Source organism: Moschus berezovskii, chromosome 24 (assembly GCF_049115385.1).
Source record: "Moschus berezovskii isolate FMDL1 chromosome 24, NW_MosBer_1.0, whole genome shotgun sequence".
Classification (NCBI taxonomy): domain Eukaryota; kingdom Metazoa; phylum Chordata; class Mammalia; order Artiodactyla; family Moschidae; genus Moschus; species Moschus berezovskii.
In genome coordinates, this window is record NC_142483.1 from 17,320,790 (window position 1) to 17,338,783 (window position 17,994).

Genomic DNA, 17,994 nt, shown 5'->3' on the forward strand with positions numbered 1-17,994 from the left:
CTGTCTGGCCAGACCCCAAACTCACTCTCTAATGACATCTACACATCTCCAGGTCATCTCACGATGGTGGAAAATCCGGTGGTTTCCTTCAAACTTTTTAGTTCCATTTAGAGTTTATATGAACTGAGCAGTTATCCTGCTGATGTTGAGACTCTTGACCATACTCAGGATTTCCATGACTTCTATTTTTTTAAAGATACATTTAAACCTTCCAAGGGAAGTCCTGTCATCCTGTTGTGACTTATTTCTGGTATGACCAACTTCTCTTCCCTTGTCAAAGGGGGGGAAAATATAAAGAAATGTATTCAGAAACAGAACTACATTTGACACAATGCAAGAAAGAATACCGAACAGCTTTCCTAGTTTTAATGATGTTTTCTGACTTCCTCTCACTTGTGGATTACTTTTTTCATTTCGGGCATATCCATCTATCACTTGTACTAATTAATACTTAAAAGAGTTTTTCTGTTGATGTACTGACTCTCCACTTAAATGATTTTAGGATAAACAGTCTTGTCTTCTGGAGTCTGTGACCCCCTAGTGTATAGAGGGAGCCTGTCAAATATGCAGTGTCAGATTTGGAAAGGAACAGACTGACATTTTACCTGTTAATCTCCCATTTCTATATTTAATGAGAAGGTTGCCCATGTTACCAAAAAAGTCCCAGGGCACATTGATGTCTTTTATCAACCTTCGACAAACGCCATGGAATCATTGTGTGAACCTCTTATGTACGAATGTTAGAAGCTACCTTTGCCCTAGACTTACAAGTTTTGGTGTTTTAACTGGACCCAGAAATCAAATTGAGAGCGGGGTTTATTCTTAATTATAGAGTAGCCACCTGCATTCCAAGGATCTTGTAATAGCACTGAAATGTTTGTCTGCCTTGGAAGAGGTGGGGTTGATCTGGTCTTTCTTTGCACCATCCTCTGGCTCTTCCTGTGGAAGAGAACAACATTTAGACTTTTAAAACAACTGATCCAAAGTTTGGAACCAGGTCAGATGTTTTCAAGTGCTACATTTTCCAAGTAGACCTGAAAAAGTCCAGTCTTCCCAATTACTGGACCCTCGAGTATGGCAGTGAAGTTTGAGCAATGTCCAACCCCAGGTCTTAACTCTCTTTTACCACCGAGAGGATAAATGCCAGGATTCAGCAAATACCAGGAGTCCAGTGAATTCACGCTGTGCGCTCCTGCTTTCTTTGCCAAAGTAACTTTTCCCCAGTCCCTGGACAAAGTTATATTGTGTCTTTATTTGCTAGCCTAGTGTGCTCCCTGAAGGAGACCCCTGGTCTCAGGCAGCTGCTGCACACTCCACAAAGCAAACATTTTCTTGGCGGGTGGCTCAAAGTTACCTTGGCTTACTCAACTCAGACTAAAGAATAAAAGGTTGAATTGATGTCGAAACTGTGCTTACAGCCTGCAATCCAAACGCCTGCCGGGCCAGTGGCCGAGGCCTGCAGCCTAAAGGCATTCGCATCCGAGAAACTGCAGACTTCAGGGTTGACACCAAAGCTGCTGGAAGTGGAGAGCTTGGCGTCACCATCAAGGGTCCAAGTAAGTGCTCCTTTGCTTCCCTGTCTCCATGTGATTTCAGCTTAACTTGACAGCCGTGACATATGGGTCTCATCACACAGCCAGTTCTGATCAGTTTATCCCAGAGAGCTGTGCCAGAGGTTGGAGGCTCTCTCTGAGCCATGTAGAAGAAAATTGATTGTTTAGTAATATCTGCCCTGGGTGTGGGAACAGTGTTGGACTGACAGCCTCACATTATGTTAGGGCTTCCGGAAAAAGAAATAAATATTGGAGCTGGAACAGTAACATGAAATGGCCCAATTTTTTATTTGAGGAAACCTAGGCTCAGAGAAATGGCAACCCACTCCAGTGTTCTTGCCTGGAGAATCCCAGGGACTGGGGAGCCTGGTGGGCTTCCGTCTATGGGGTCACACAGAGTCGGACACGACTGGGGTGACTCAGCAGCAGCAGCAGCAGCAGGCTCAGAGAAGAAGGGTCTTGTCCTCAGTCACAAAGCTTTTAAGCATCTGAGCTGGAATTCAAGCCTGATCTCCAAAGCCAGTAATTTCCCCCCTCTACAGGTTACATTTTATAGACAATGAAATTATGGCAGATACCTAATTACTTTGATGAGTGCTTATAAATTCCCTACGATTAAGTCTTCTCTGTAGATAAATGCCACTTGTGGAAGAGTACATTGCACCTTGCAACTCACTCTTTCTTGAGAAAGGAGACAGGAGAACAAGTATCTACTCTCTTCATGAGTTCTCCGCCGTGGGTCACATAAACAGCTCGACATTTTCCAGTTGTGAGTGCAGTAGCCTCGGCAGTTTTACTCCCAGGCTTTGTAAAATCCTTGCTTCCTGTTCCGGGACTGTTCTCACTCCCCTATGTTCCTAACAGGCTGTGGCAGGAGTGTTCTGAGCTCCAGAAAGTTAATATTTGATCTGAGAACACTGAGCTTTGGGGCAGCTGTGCCCTGAAGGCAGCCAAGGTTCTAGACTGCCCAGACCTGGAGTCAGGCTGCTCTGGGGCTGGCCTCCCTCTTGGCTTGTTGCTACAGGAACTGAGGAGGCGTTCTTTTTTTTTTTTTTTTCTGACCTGGGATTCTTACTTGACTAAATGGCTTTCCCAGCCAAACCTCAGGGCTCAACATAAAACAAGCTCCTGCCTGATGGCTCAGTCTGGAGTTTGTGGGGTAGCCTCTGAAACCTGTTCTCTTGGAGATAGCATACAAGAGATTTCTTGCTTTCGTTGTCCAGCTTTAGTTGAAAAGGATATGATAGGATCCTACTGCCAAATCTCATAAACATTTACTCCTGCTCCAATTTTTAAACATTTTTCTTTCCTTTTTTTATATTGGAATTTAGGCTTCCCCAGTGGCTCATTGGTAAAGAATCTGCCGATGCAGGAGACATTGTTGATTAACAATGTTGTTATATTAGTTTCAGGTTTACAAAAAAATGATTCAGTTATACATACATGTGTATCTATTCTTTTTGAAGTTCTTTTCCCATTTAGATTATTACAGAATATTTAGTAGAGTTCCCTATACAATTTTTGTGGGCAGCTAAAAAGGATGGCTTTTTGATCATTGAAAAATATTACCAGCCCCAGGGGTTTAGGACCTGATAGGCCCCTTATACATGAGAAAGCTTTCTAAAGCCAGTGAGCTGGGAAATCTTCCATTTCCCTTTACTTTGAAGTAGACATGTGTCTGTTTTCGGCTTTGGAGTAACCTCCCAATTTGGGGTGGGGGAATCCCACACTCTGAGACCATCCACGTGGTTTTATTTTGTGGCTATTGCTGTCTTTCTGTTCCTGTCTTATGGATTCTTGTTCTGAGCCTGGATGCCTATTGGAAAGATGGTGTGCTTCCTTCCCACAGAGGGTCTGGAGGAGCTGGTGAAACAGAAAGGCTTTCAGGATGGAGTCTATGCATTTGAGTATTATCCCAGCACCCAGGGGAAATACAGCATCTCCATCACGTGGGGGGGACACCACATTCAAAAGAGGTGAGTCTCTAGCCGGAATTGTTGTGTCTTCTCCCGAGGCATGCTCGGCCCAGGACAGGCTGGTGGTGCTCATTTCCCAGACCGCAGGAGGGAAAGATATCTGCTCTGTCAAAAGCTTTTTTTTTTTTTTTTTTCTTTTTTCAGAACAGTACACAGTCATTTGGCCTGTTCTCAAATGCAGCAGAAAGTCGCTGTGGTTTCAGCTGCCTCGTTTCAAATCAAAAGCTGGCGGTTTAAAGCTGTGGGGAGGCAGACAAGCCAGGAGGAACAGTGATACAGAGCAAATGGGCTGTGTGTCTTTACCCCTAATTTAAACAGATTCTCTTTCTCTTGATGTGTGCCTCTCTGTTCATGAATGCCATGGGGGAAATGGCAGAATCTGCTATGGTTGACACTAGAATCCTCGTTGTGAGTGCTGTCAGGATGCAAGGGGCACATTCTATAGCTTTGCCTTGTGGGCTTCACTTGCCTTCCCTGTATTCACATGCTTTCCAGCTTTCCTGGGGGCAGCTTTAGGCTCTGAATAAATTCTATTTACTTCAAGAGATGTCTGTGTATATTTTAAGCTTCTGAGAATCTAAGCAATGTTTTTTAAATCTCCTGTGCTGAAGTTAAAGCACGTTTATTCATGTTTGAGATAAAGCATATTCAACCCGGTTTTCTTGTTTTAACATTGGCAGCGGATGGAATGTAGGCACTTGCTTAGCCTTCCAGGGCTCACAGTCTGGTGTGCATACAAGGCAAATGACCAGGATAGTGCCAGGCAGTGTGGTTTGAAACAGTCCTATTACATGATATTGTTGACGTAACAATGGTTGTGGGGGAACCTGTATGGAGGAAAGGCTTGGCTGGAGCTTGGGGCTGCAGATAAAAGGATAAGGCCAGTGGAAAGAGCATGTATAAAGAGCTTGTGGTTGTATGTAGCACTTTCTTTGCTTCTCTTTAATGCTTCCTCTGTTCCTTTCCTTCTAGCCCTTTTGAAGTTCAAGTTGGCCCTGAAGCTGGCATGCAGAAAGTCCGTGCATGGGGACCTGGCCTCCACGGCGGGATTGTTGGGCGGTCAGCGGACTTTGTGGTCGAGTCCATTGGTTCTGAAGTAGGGTCTCTGGGTAAGTGGAAGCGGCTTCTGGTGGCTGAGTCACATGTTAAGCTATGTGTTGAGGCCTCCTCTGAGCCTCACTACCCTGAGCATCCTGGCCTCCTCACCGAAGACCATCTCTGGCTACTCCTGATGAATTGCAGTTCCCATGTTCTGCTTGTCCTCTGCCTCTGGCACCAACATTCATTCATCCACTAGACCATGAGGGCAAAGGCTGCCTGTGGATGTTGTGCCTAAAACAGTACCAGGAAAATAGTTGACACATGGCAGATATTGTTGACTGATCCTTAGTTTAGATGAATGAATGAAGTTTGCTGAAATTAGAAATTTGGAAAGTGCATACTCTTTGGAGCATAGTTGAGTGTATTTTAAGTAAGCATCTGATGTAGATTTTAGAAGAAGGGTCGGCACCTCTCTCTGTTAGGGAACAGATAGCAAATATTTCCATACTGAAGATCATATTCTCTCTGTCACAACTATGTGACTGTCATGGTAGCCTGATAGCGACCATAGATAATGCATAAGTGAAGGGTTTGGTTGTGTTCCTTATTTACAAAAACATGCAGTGGGTCAGATCTGGTTCAGCAGTTTAATGACCCCTATGTTAACAAATAGAAATAAGCAAAGAGGAAAAATTAGAAAATCAGATTTAATTTTTCTGTTTAGAGAAATGATAAACATCTTAGTATATCCTTATAGACTAGAAGCAGTATTAGACCTTTCAGTACATGCTTCTAGACTTTGTTCCTGTACATAGACATACAAATGTTGATCTGCGGCAAAAGTATCTTTATGTCTTTCTGTCTCAGGCGAATATAGGACCTGTCTCAATTTCCCATAGCATCTATGAAAATCCAAGGCATGGATATAACTACTGTTAGGCCTTTCAGCAAAATAGCTGAAGAGTTTTGCTATAAAAACAATGCTGAAAATATATCCTGTATCTAACTGTTTACACACATCCTTGGTTATTTCCTTCAGATAAAAACCCAGGAGTGGATTTGGTGGGGGCAATGGGTGGGTTTTGTTTTAAGGTTTTTGGTTCATGTTACCATATTGCCAACAGAAAGATTTGCTGGTTGACCTTTCCATTCAATGATGTTTAAAAAAAAATATGTAAACTCCAACCTTCTGTCTCTTTTGAAGACTTATTAAGCTCAGTTTTGTGGGAAAGGGACCCTAACAGATTTCAGTCTTCTGGCTAGCACTTGGTTCTCAGGGAGGCAGAAGGAATGGGTTGGTAATAACCCAGACTAGATACCTTGTAACCAGAGGGTCTTCCCACCCCGTCCCCAGGGTTTGCCATTGAAGGCCCCTCCCAGGCAAAGATTGAGTATGACGACCAGAATGATGGGTCATGTGATGTCAAGTACTGGCCCAAGGAGCCAGGTGAATATGCCGTTCACATCATGTGTGACGATGAGGACATCAAGGACAGTCCCTTCATGGCCTACATCCACCCGGCCTCGGGAGACTACAACCCGGACCTGGTGAGTCAGTGTGTCGTATCTCTCATCTCTCCTCTGGCTCCTGGCATTCTTTCCTATGCCCACAGGGTTTCCTTGAGTAGCATGTGAAGAAATCACAGAGAAGAGCCTGGTAAAGCTTGCTGCTGCTGCTAAGTCGTGTCCGACTCTGTGCGACCCCAGAGACAGCAGCCCACCAGGCTCCCCCGTCCCTGGGATTCTCCAGGCAAGAACACTGGAGTGGGCTGCCATTTCCCTCTCCAATGCATGAAAGTGAAAAGTGAAAGCGAAGTCGCTCAGTCGTGTCCGACTCCCAGCGACCCCATGGACTGCAGCCTGCCAGGCTCCTCTGTCAATGGGATTTTTCAGGCAAGAGTATTGGATTGGGGTGCCATTGCTTCTCCATGGTAAAGCTTAGGAAGTTTCAAAAAAGACCTGAGTTAGAAACCTGGTCTTCTTAGCAGTCTTCCCAGGCGGTTCAGTGGTAAAGAATCTACCTGCCATGTAGGAAATGTGGGTTCGATCCCTGGGTTGGGAAGATCCCTTGGAGAAGGAAATAGTAATCCATTCCAGTATTCTTGCCTGGGGAATCTCATGGACAGAGGAACCTGACGGACTACCGTCCATGGGGTCGCAGAGTCAGACGTGATTTACGGACTGAAAAACAAGGACCTCTTAGTACATTTCTAACATGTGGCAAGTAACTGACCTCTCTGACTTCTGTATCTTCCTCTGTAAAATGGGAACGATTCCAGTGGCTGCTTCCTACAGTTTCTGGCATGATTCACGGAGGTAACATTAACAAAACCAGCTCTTATTAGTGTAGTGCCTGACCCACAGAGGGGCCTCCATAAGCTGCTATTTTTCTTGTACCCCAAGCATCCCATTTCAGTTTTACCACTTTCTATAGGTATTATCTGAAGGTGCTCCTTAGATAAAGACTTGTTAATTTTTCTCCCCAGCTCCCCTTCTCTTAAGTTGGAGCAGTGTTTGCAGTATCTTCAGGAGCTTCTCTGAACCGTTTAGCAGGCAGATAAGCATGAAGTCTGAGCCAGCTGGGCTTTCGGCAGCCACCTCCCCACCCCCAACGTGTGCTGTTTTTGGCCCACGTGGACAGCTGACCGTAGGCTGACATCAGTCCAGCCTGGTAGCTGCTCCTCTTGGTCCAGCTGCTGGTTCTTTGCTCTCTGGGGGCTGCAGACCATTGGGATGTTGTCAGTGGGAAAGGCTCTGAACCCCCTCCAAGCAGGAGCATTGAAACTGAGCACAGCTGGAGGTCCGTGCAGTGGTTACTGCACACATTAATACAGGGAGCACGGGCTGGTGTGGGGCCAGGTTTTACAGAGTTTTTCTCCTGCATGTTTTTAAGTTCCAGGTCGTGTGTGTGTGTGTGTGTGTGTGTGTGTGTGTGTTCAGTCGCTCAGTCTTGTCTGACTCTTTGCGACCCCATGGACTGTAGCCCACCAGGCTCCTCTGTCAATGGGATTCTCTAGGCAAGAATACTGGAGTGGGTTGCCACTTCCTACTCCAAGTTCCAGGTTACTTTAGCATTTTAACTACCATAACCATCCTGTTATATAGGTACAGTAAGTCTCTTTCATCTGAATGAGTTCTGTTCCGAGAGCACTTTCATGTTGAAGGGTGTTACCTGGGTACCTCACTAACACAATCAGCTATATGGTACTGCACTATAAGAGGGCTACCCAGGTGGCGCAGTGGTAAAGAATCTGCCTTCCAGTGCAAGAGACGCAAGAGAAGCAGATTCGATTCCTGTGTCAGTTTTAATCATACAGTACAGTACCTTGAAAGGTGCAGTAGTACCTTACAACAGCTGACATGCAGAGGCTGGCACGCATATTCCCATCTTTGAAAGTTCATATGTAGAGGACACTGTACTGTGAAGCCAGACCTAGTTTCCTCTCCCCTACTTCCCTGGTTGCTGGTCTTCTGATAGTGTAGTTATCTCATTACAAAGAAAGGGAGTCACTATTGGTCCTTTACCCCAGGTACAAGCATACGGGCCAGGTTTGGAGAAATCCGGATGCATTGTCAACAACCTGGCTGAGTTCACCGTGGATCCTAAGGATGCCGGAAAAGCTCCCTTAAAGATATTTGCTCAGGTAAGTTTCTACCTGCCACCTGTGCAGGTAATTGTCAGGTAACGCGATACATATAACAGCGAGTGACCAGTCCCTTAGATCTTCAGTTTCCTCATTCACACATTGCAAAAAGGATTATTTATCTCAAAGGGTTTATGTGAGGACTAAAGGGGATTCTAGTATGTAAAGCAGGGTCCTTTTCTCATCTTTATAATTTGTGTTCTGTGGAAATCAGGCTTGTCTGTTTCAGATCCCCCCGTAAATGTCCTTTAGTGTGGCTGCGATGGGAGGGTTTGTAAACAAGAGTGTAGCAAATATGTTTATCTCATTTAATTGAATTTTGGCCCCCGGATTTAAATGCAGAAATTACAGTTAAGAAACACTGAGTGACCATGGCTTTCTTTTGGGAAACCATTTGTTGTTAGTAATTAAAGATAAATAAATGCACGTAGTATTTTATCACTTGTGTTCATTGTATTGAGAACATGGCCCATCATAGGCGCTCCATGAAATTTGGTTGGATGAGTGAGTGATTTGGGAAGACTCAGTGACCCTATTTGATGGAGACAGTGTGAGGGCAACTCTGTACTTAGCCCCTTCTCTTCTGCAGGACGGGGACGGCCAGCCCATTGACATCCAGATGAAAAGCCGGATGGATGGCACCTATACCTGCTCATACACCCCGGTTAAGGCCATCAAGCACACCATTGCCGTGGTCTGGGGAGGTGTCAACATCCCTCACAGCCCTTACAGGGTAGGTTATGAAGTGGAATCCTGGTCGTGGCATGAAAAAGCCCAGTCCTGAGGCAGGTCTGGGCTCCATGCTGGATGGTCAAGGCAGATACATGGAAACAGTGTGCTTGGTGTCCCTTGGAAGATGGTGTGGTCAAAAGGGCCGGGTTCTGTGGATCGCCCCCATGTGTAACGTTCTAACAACTGACGGTGTCTTTACTGGGTCCACATGGAGGAGAACTTGATTACAACTTTTCTCCTTGTCCTCTCTAGGTCAGCATCGGACAGGGTAGCCATCCCCAGAAGGTCAAAGTGTTTGGGCCAGGAGTGGAGAGAAGTGGACTGAAGGCCCATGAGCCTACTCACTTCACCGTGGACTGTACTGAGGCTGGTGAAGGTGAAAGGGGGCTTCACCCAGTGTGCTGCTTTTTGCTTCTTGGAAAGGAAGTTCTCTTTGTAACGTTTCAAGGGTGGTAAACTTTGAACCGAGAAACAGTCCACCTGAAGAGATGATTGTTCATCTAATGAGTGTCTGAGTCAGTTCGGTGGTGAGATCTTTGCTAATCCTCCATTCCTTCTCCAAAACCCTGATTTGAATACCATCCCTTTCTCAGGTTACTTACTGGAAAGTTCCCAGCTGCTTTTCTGGGGTGTGAGCTTGAGCTGGAAGTGATTGCATGGGACGTGCCGTTTCTTGTAAACCAGTGCTAATAGGCTGGTCCGTTCCAGGTGATGTCAGCGTTGGCATTAAATGTGATGCCCGGGTGTTAAGTGACGAGGAGGAAGACGTGGATTTTGACATTATTCACAACGCCAATGATACGTTTACTGTCAAATATGTGCCTCCTGCCGCCGGGCGATACACAATCAAAGTTCTCTTTGCCTCTCAGGTGTGTGGGCATGGGTTCTTTCTGGCCACCTCTGTGTGTATTTCCTTTTTTTTTTTAGCAACAGAGAAAGTATCTTGAGAACTCTGCCCCATGGATTTTCTCTCTGGTTGCTTAAAACCAAGAAGGAATAACAACATCCAAAACTAAAATGTTTCTGCTTTCTAATGAAAGTAGGGATAGTCAGTCAGTGGTTGAAAGCCAGGTTCTGGAAAGAAGTTAGAGTTTTATAAACTATCATCAGGTTTTTGAATGAAATGTAATGAATTTCTAGATTGTATTCTACTTCAGTGTCTTTGAAACAATGACGTTGGCTTCATTCTTTATAGGAAGAAGAGTTTAGAAGTTTCAAATAGGGTTCATATTTACATATGATAATGAAGACCAGGAGGAGCAGTACCCGTTTTAGGAACCATGGAATCTTGTTGATTCAGATGCATCTTACATAAAGATAGGGACCGCAGGAGAAAGTTCCGTGCCTCAAATATTGGTCTTGAGTTGGCTTCATCCATTTGACCTGTCCTGCCTTTATAGTGCAAGTTTTTGTTTTTTTTTTTTCTAACATCAGATTTATTATTTAAAAGAAAATATTTTGCCAGGAAACTTGACATTTGGGATCGTGGTTGCCCAACCAGGGAGCAAAGCCATTGCCTCCTGCAGTGGAAGCATAGAGTCTTAACCACTGGACCACAAGGGAAGTCCCTGCAGGATTCTTTTGGAAGCACTGCAGCCAGTGCCTTGCTAATCAGTTCCTTGCGTTCCTCAAACCCTAGCTCTCTGCTGTCCTTGCAGGACATTTCCTTCCTCCAATCCCATGTATTGTCGTTTGAGGTTTTATTCTTGGTAGTGTTTTTGCATCCTAAAAGTACTCAGCATTTGGTATTAAAGGCTGAGAGTTGTCAGGGTGGTTTGTGGACGCTCAGGCCCTTTAACTGTGGGGTCAGGGATCTAGGGACTCATGAACGACCACTGATGACCCTTACCTGATGCTGGCATGTAAGCGTCATGGCTTGGCTAATCGTTACTCAGAAGTTACTCACCACCCGCTAGACTGGAAGTGCTGAGGTCTCCCTCTTTGCTTTGGGCAGAAGTTTAAGCTCAGGAAATGGCTTCAGGGACTTTCCTCCTGAGATTGTATCTCTGCTACAGGAAATCCCCACCAGCCCTTTCAGAGTCAAGGTCGACCCTTCCCATGATGCCAGTAAAGTGAAAGCAGAAGGCCCGGGGCTCAGCAAAGCAGGTAAGAGGGCGTGTGCGCGAGGTCACCCTGGAAGCAGTGGGCCCAGTGGGCCCAGGGCCGGAAATGACCTACCTCCCCTAGAGCAGGTGCTCTGTCTGGGCTTCAGTTCAGCAGAGGCTGCGCTCAGCTGAGCTGCTGGTGTGGCTGAGCGCCAGCCCCTGTCTCCACCTCCTACCTTCTGGAAGCTGGTGGTGATGAACCTGTCAGACTGGTTCTAAAAGTGAAACTCCTCCGGCAGAGCCTGTCTCCTCACTTCACTGTCTCCTCCCAGGTGTGGAAAACGGGAAACCCACCCACTTCACTGTCTACACCAAGGGGGCCGGAAAGGCCCCACTCAACGTGCAGTTCAGCAGCCCTAGCCCTGGCGACGCCGTGAAGGATCTGGATATCATTGATAACTACGACTACTCTCACACCGTTAAATACACACCCACCCAACAGGTAGGGGTCACTTTTGATAATCTCAGCTCTGATCTGTGCTCCTCTGTGAGAGGAAGGGATTCACCCTTTCCTTGTGAATCTCTCTAGGATCACTGACCCAAAGCCTGGCTGGTTCTACCATGAGGGCCTGTTGGATTCCCCAAGGACTGGCAGGAAGCTTGCCATCCCTCCCCACCCTGATTTCCCGCTTCCATTCTGGGTTTTAGCAGAGAAATGCTGAGCTCTTGAAATTGGACCCAGTGTCCGCTTCTCTCTTAGACCTTCTCCCCTCCTTACTAGCTGTCTTTGAGTCTTTTATTAGTTACCCAGAGGAAAAGTATTGCCACACCTCTGTTTATCCTTGCTGGTCCTTTGGCCTTACCTCACCCTTGTAAGGTGGTGCAGTGGGGTCTTTCTTAAAGAGCTTTTAGTCCCTCAATCCTGAAGCAGTACTTCAAGCTCTAAATTACTCCCTTTTACAAAATAGAGGAATACAGACAAGATTTTGTCATGCCACATGCTTTGCTGTTTGTTCTAGACAATAAGGGCCTACAAATCTCCCTCTCTATGAATTTATGCTTGCTTGTTTAAAATTTTGTTTTGATTCATGCCTATACCTCTAAGATCTGCAGAGCACATACTCCTGTAGAAAAAACTAGATTCTGCTACTTCTGCATAGTGTTTTAAACAGTCACTCCAAACCTCTGAGAATCCTTCATTTTTTAAAACAATTTTTGACAATTTTGGTATTTTTTGGCCACACCGTGTGACATGTGGGATCTTTATTCCCCAACCAGGGATTGAACCCACACCCACTGCAGTGGAAGCGTGAACTCTTAGCCACTGAACAATCAGGGAAGTCCCCCTTCATTCTTCAAGCAGAACCCCCCTGTGTAAGAAATGCCATTTGCAAGAGAGGAAGGGCAATGTTTTCTGCCAGAGCACTGTTTGAGAAGCTTTACTCCTACCCCGGGCCTTGCAGCGAGGACCTGGCTGGAGTGCCGTGGGGCAGACTGAGGGGCACAGTGAGGCTGAGGGAATGGCATGGGTGTGCCCCGGCACTGGGGGCCACACATCCCTGGAGACGGATCTTTTCTATGAGAACCTCCTAGGCAGTGCGAGGTTCTCTAGGGCTGGTTCTTGTGTGGCCTTTCATCTCCATGTCTGCTGCTTTTAGATCCTGCGTCTATATACCTTTTTGTGTTTCGGCAGAGCTGCTAGAAATTAAGTTGCCGACGTCAGGACAGGTTTTGACTTGCATCCCCAGAAAGGACTTTGGAACTACCATTGCCCTGGATGCAATGGGAGAAACCATAGGGAGCCCTATGATTTCTTTCTGTCCTCATGAGGGTTCATTATCAGTAATGGTAAAAGGGAAGCTTTCATAGGTGGATGCCGTTTTCTCATCAGGACACTGGGTGCTATGTAGTTCATTGTTTTCCTGCTGATGCTTATCAGGGCTGATGGAAGCCTCAAAACTGGCAACGCCAGCTCGATAGCATCTTTGTTTTCAGTTCTCCACATTCCTGAGGAGCAGGTTCGTGGCCACACTCACTGGTCAAGATCACAAGATCATAGATTCTTCTAAAAACATTCTGAGACTCTTGATCCTGTATCTATAAGCCTTTTTGGCTTTTGGCTGAGCTGCTGGAAAGTAAGTAGCCGATGTCAGGGCAGCCTCAGGTTTTGTCAGAAAGGACTTTTGAACCCAATGCCCTATTAGTAATAAATATATGTATATATTGTATTTATTTATTTTTTTTTGGCTGTGCTGGATCTTCGTTGTTTAGTCACAAAGTCATGTTTGACTCTGTGACGCTGTGGACTGTAGCCCGTGAGGGTCCTCTGTCCATGGGATTTCCCAGGCAGGAATATTAGAGTGAGTTGCCATTTCCTTCTCCAGGGGATCTTCCCAATCCAGGGATGGGACCCACGTCTCCTGCATTGGCAGGTGGATTCTTTACCACTGAGCCACCAGGGAATCCCTAGTTGTGGCATGCAGGATCCTTAGTGCAGCATGAGAACTCTTAGTTGAGGCATATGGGAATCTAGTTCCTTGACCAAGGATCAAACCCAGGCCCCTTGCATTGGGAGCACAGACTCTTAGCCACTGGACCACCAGGGAAGGCTTGAGATGTGACACTCTTGGGGCAAGGGACCCAGTAGTTTTGTGCAGAATCCATCCTAGGAAGTCAATACTCACTCCTTCATAGAGGCACCTCATTTTTATCTTGGCTTTTCCCTGCTTCTTTATTACAAAAAGAACATAAGAAAATATTCTATCGGTCAAAAGCTACACCCTTTTAAAACTCCATCCACGACAACTTTCAGTGGGGGCTGAATTCCAGCGAGCCCTCTGAGGATTCATCCTTCCTTCCCCCTTGCTTCCTCCCCTCCCACATCCTCTTACGTGATACCCAGACGTTTGAGGTGAGGACAGCCTTAATCCACTGAGACAGCTGTGGGTTTTCATGGGGCCTTGGTGTGGATGGAGGCACTCAGCTGACCATGGCAAGAGGAAGCCAGCAGTGAGTGGGCCGGGACTGGCCGTGCCTCCTCAGCTACAATGCTGCTGGCGGGGGGCCTGCTGAACCCATAGGCATGGTCTGCCTTCTCACTGGCAACTCTTAGCCCCAGGCAAACTCTTGCAAGTTCGTTTTTGCAGCATAGTGGCCTGAAATCCAAGGCCATGGGAAAGAAAGATTTTGTTCAGTTAGAGGCCCCCAGGCAACTCCTGCTTTGCCCTTGGCCGGGCTGGGCGTGTGTTCGATGAGGAGCTTGTGTGGCAGAGCATCTGGGACTCAGGTTCAGGTGCCACAGATGTGAGGCTTGGCTCTCAACACTTAGGACAAGTGACTTCACCTCCCTGAGCTGTAGTTTTATTGCCTGGAAAAATGGTGACCACCCCTTAGCACTGTTTACAGATGGAATTGAGGAAATGCCTAAAAGCACACCTCAATGGTGTGCTCTTAAAGCTGTCCCTCTTGTTGATAGTTGCTTTTTTTTTTTGGTCTGATTTCTACGTCATTCTTGCCATGGGGCTAAAAACTTAGATATATCTGAAACACCTTCTAAATCTAGTGGGATTATATACCCTGCATCTCTGGGAAGAATGAAAATCCTGGAAGGCAGGTTGAAACATCAAATGAGTCTGTTGGTACCCACACGTGTCCTTGGTTTTCTCTCTTGCTCCAGGGCAACATGCAGGTTCTGGTTACATACGGTGGTGACCCTATCCCTAAAAGCCCATTCACCGTGGGTGTGGCTGCTCCGCTGGATCTGAGCAAGATAAAAATTAATGGACTGGAAAACAGTAAGTGTGTCAAGAGTGGAGGGGGAGACGGGTCATTGAAGAGCAGTCAGAGTCCCTTCAAAGACAATTCGCAGAGGAGCGAATTCTGCCATATGAGACTCTGCAGTCAGGCAGACTCGCGATTGAATTAGGGCTGTGCTGTGGAGTAGCTCTGTGACCCTGCCTGTCCCTTCACGTCACTAAGCCTCCCTTTTCTCCTTTGTTCAGTGGAGGTGGGGGAAGAAGACTCACAGGCTTACTGTGAGAATTAAATGAGCCAGTAATTCAGGAGCTGACTCAGAGGCAGCCCTCAGTAACTGCTGGCCTCATAGGGAAGGTTTTTATGACAAGGAAAATTGGAGGCCTGCCGCTTTCCGGTAAATGTCTATTGTACCAACTGTTCTTGACCACTGAATCCACCTTAGGGTCAACAGTCGAGCGTAAAAACAAATTCCCAGGCACTCAGACCACAACTATGATGCATCTCCCTGTTCCCATCCAGATGTTCCTTTAGTTTGTTAGGGATCTTATTAGTACAAGCTCATTTCCCTTAATGAAACAACGAAATGAATCAGTGATAAAGAGAATATCGTAATAGAGGCACTGATATGCTGCTGCCTGCTCAGCTCCCCAAGTTTAACATGAGATCACAGAGTCCATCATGAGGAACGCTGGGCTGGAGGAAGCATGGGCTGGAGTCAGGACTGCCGGGAGAAATATCAATAACCTCAGATAGGCAGATGACACCACCCGTATGGCAGAAAGTGAAGAACTAAAGACCCGCTTGATGAAAGTGAAAGAAGAGAGTGAAAAAGTTGGTTTAAAGCTCAACGTTCAGAAAACTAAAATCATGGCATCTGGTCCCATCACTTCATGGCAAATAGATGGGAAAACAGTGGCTGACTTTGTTTTTCTGGGCTCCAAAATCACTGCAGATGGTGATTGCAGCCATGAATTAAAAGACACTTACTCCTTGGAAGGGAAGTTATGACCAACCTAGACAGCATATTAAAAAGCAGGGACATTACTTTGTCAACAAAGGTCCATCTAGTCAAGGCTATGGTTTTTCCAGTGGTCACGTATGGATGTGAGAGTTGGACTAAAAAGAAAGCTGAGCGCCGAAGAATTGATGCTTTTGAACCGTGGAGTTGGAGAAGACTCTTGAGAGTCCCTTGGACTGCAAGGAGATCCAACCAGTCCATCTTAAAGAAGATCAGTCCTGGGTGTTCATTGGAAGGACTGATGTTGAAGCTGAAGCTCCAATACTCTGGCCACCTGATGCATATGTACATACTTAGCTGCCAACAGAAAATGTTTAGGAACATTTACTTTGCACTAAAATTGCCGTGAGATACCCGCATGTCTTCAGCTTCCCTTTTTGCGTCAGTGTATCTTGAAGAACGTTCATACCTCTATCCTTTTGTCGGCGTGGCCACAACCTGGCTGCATTTCAGTGGCATGTGTTCTGCTAGTTTCAGAGTCACGTGGGGCTCCATATACACCCATAGGACAGCATTCTTGTGCTTATGAGGGTTTCTCCAGGTTTTGGGGAACCCTTGGTGAGCACTTTCAGGGTGCTGTGACCCAAATGTACAAGTTGTGAGTGAGGCCAGCTCCCAGATCCAGGGGCTCTGAAGCAAGAGCTTGATGCTGGCTTTTGTCCCTGGGGAGCAGCCACTGTCTAATCCTTCACGTGTCCCCTTGGTACTCCTTTCTCCAACACTGAGGATTTTGACTCAGACTAGGATGAGAATGAAGCCAATTAGAAAGAGTCTTTGGGATATGGATCTCTGAGGCCTCTTTGTTTGTGGCTTGACACCATTCATCTTGGCATGCCCTGTATCGCCCCAGTCAGGACTTCCCTGGGTTGTGCTGGGGGCCCTAGGCTCCCAGTGCTTTTGTTTTGATTCAAAGTCCCTTCCTTGTTATTGTCAAATGGAACACATGGGTATTCTGTGGCCCTGCTTTGCAAATACTTTTCAAGTATCAGCACAGTACAGAGAGTCACTTTCTCAGGACTTGGTTCAGTGCCTCTGCGTTGGCCAGCTCTGTGACTTCTGCCTTCTTTGGCTGTAGAATGGAATTTGCTGCCAAGAACCAGTAAATAAAACATTGACTTCTGGGAGTGTTTTGATGCAAAGTTAATAATGAGAGTAGGCAGAGAAGCGGCAACAGTATCAGGTTATAACTTACTGCAGATCATGGAGTCAAGTCAGTTTAGATCAGTGTCCCAGCTTTGTGGTCTGTGAGCTTTGTACCCCAGACAACTCACTTCACACCCCCTGCCCCCCAAGTCTCAGTTTCCCTATCTGTTAAATTCTTTGGTTACTGATACATACACTACAGGGTTGTGATGAAAATTAGAAGAGATGATGTGCTGTCCTCACGCCTGGTATATAAAATGCCTTCAGTGAATGATGACTGTCATTATCATCAGTGGTTACTTCATGTTCTTGTACTGGTTATTATTGAGGCTAGAATGCTGATTATTCTTATTCAATCTTGCCTCTCATCCTGAGTCAACTAACATTTGTTGCAGAAGCTTAGAAAACCTTCTGTGTCCAAGGAACCGTCTCTGCTCTCAGCAGTGTTTTTCCTGCAGGGTCAGCTCATCCTTCTGGCTTGTTTCTCTTTGCAGGAGTCGAAGTTGGGAAGGACCAGGAGTTCGCCGTGGACACCAGGGGAGCAGGAGGCCAGGGGAAGCTGGACGTGACGATCCTAAGCCCCTCAAGGAAGGTCGTGCCGTGTCTGGTGGCACCCATGGCAGGCCGGGAGAGCAGCACGGCCAAGTTCATCCCACGGGAGGAAGGGCTGTACGCCATCGACTTGACCTATGACGGACATCCTGTGCCCGGAAGCCCTTACATGGTGGAGGCCTCACTGCCGCCTGATCCCACCAAGGTCAGTTTTTCATTTTTGTTCCAGAACGTGTTGTCTCTTGGCAGATGTAACAGTCCTTCTTTGGTTCCGCCTGGTGAAAACCTTTAGAAAATTGTTTTGTAGTCAAAGTCAATTCTAGGTTTTTCCTGGTAGCCCAGGGGTTAAGACTTTTTGCCCTCAATGTAGGGGGAGCAGGTTCAATCCCTGGTCAGGGAACTAAGATGCTGCATGGCCAAAAAAAAAAAAAAGACAATACTCATGAGATTTAACTGCACTAAAACCATTTAAAAAAGAGAGAGAAAACAAGCCCATAGGTCAGTTCTCAGTGACTGATAGTAGCTCTCCTATAA

The 17,994-nt window shown here is 46.3% G+C and overlaps 1 protein-coding gene across 5 annotated transcripts in view; it reads left to right on the forward strand.

The window, feature by feature from the left end:
- The window catches only part of FLNB (filamin B), a 140,248-nt gene that overhangs the window by 74,458 nt on the left and 47,796 nt on the right, over positions 1-17,994 (forward strand). For all 5 annotated transcript variants that reach the window (XM_088831533.1, XM_055414172.2, XM_055414173.2 and 2 more), the window contains exons 9-20: positions 1,419-1,556; positions 3,403-3,529; positions 4,502-4,638; positions 5,925-6,118; positions 8,101-8,214; positions 8,804-8,947; positions 9,199-9,322; positions 9,655-9,815; positions 10,962-11,052; positions 11,324-11,493; positions 14,668-14,785; positions 17,403-17,665. In XM_088831533.1, coding sequence (XP_088687659.1) covers positions 1,419-1,556; positions 3,403-3,529; positions 4,502-4,638; positions 5,925-6,118; positions 8,101-8,214; positions 8,804-8,947; positions 9,199-9,322; positions 9,655-9,815; positions 10,962-11,052; positions 11,324-11,493; positions 14,668-14,785; positions 17,403-17,665 — 1,781 coding nt within the window. The remainder of the gene's footprint in view (positions 1-1,418; positions 1,557-3,402; positions 3,530-4,501; positions 4,639-5,924; positions 6,119-8,100; positions 8,215-8,803; positions 8,948-9,198; positions 9,323-9,654; positions 9,816-10,961; positions 11,053-11,323; positions 11,494-14,667; positions 14,786-17,402; positions 17,666-17,994) is intronic.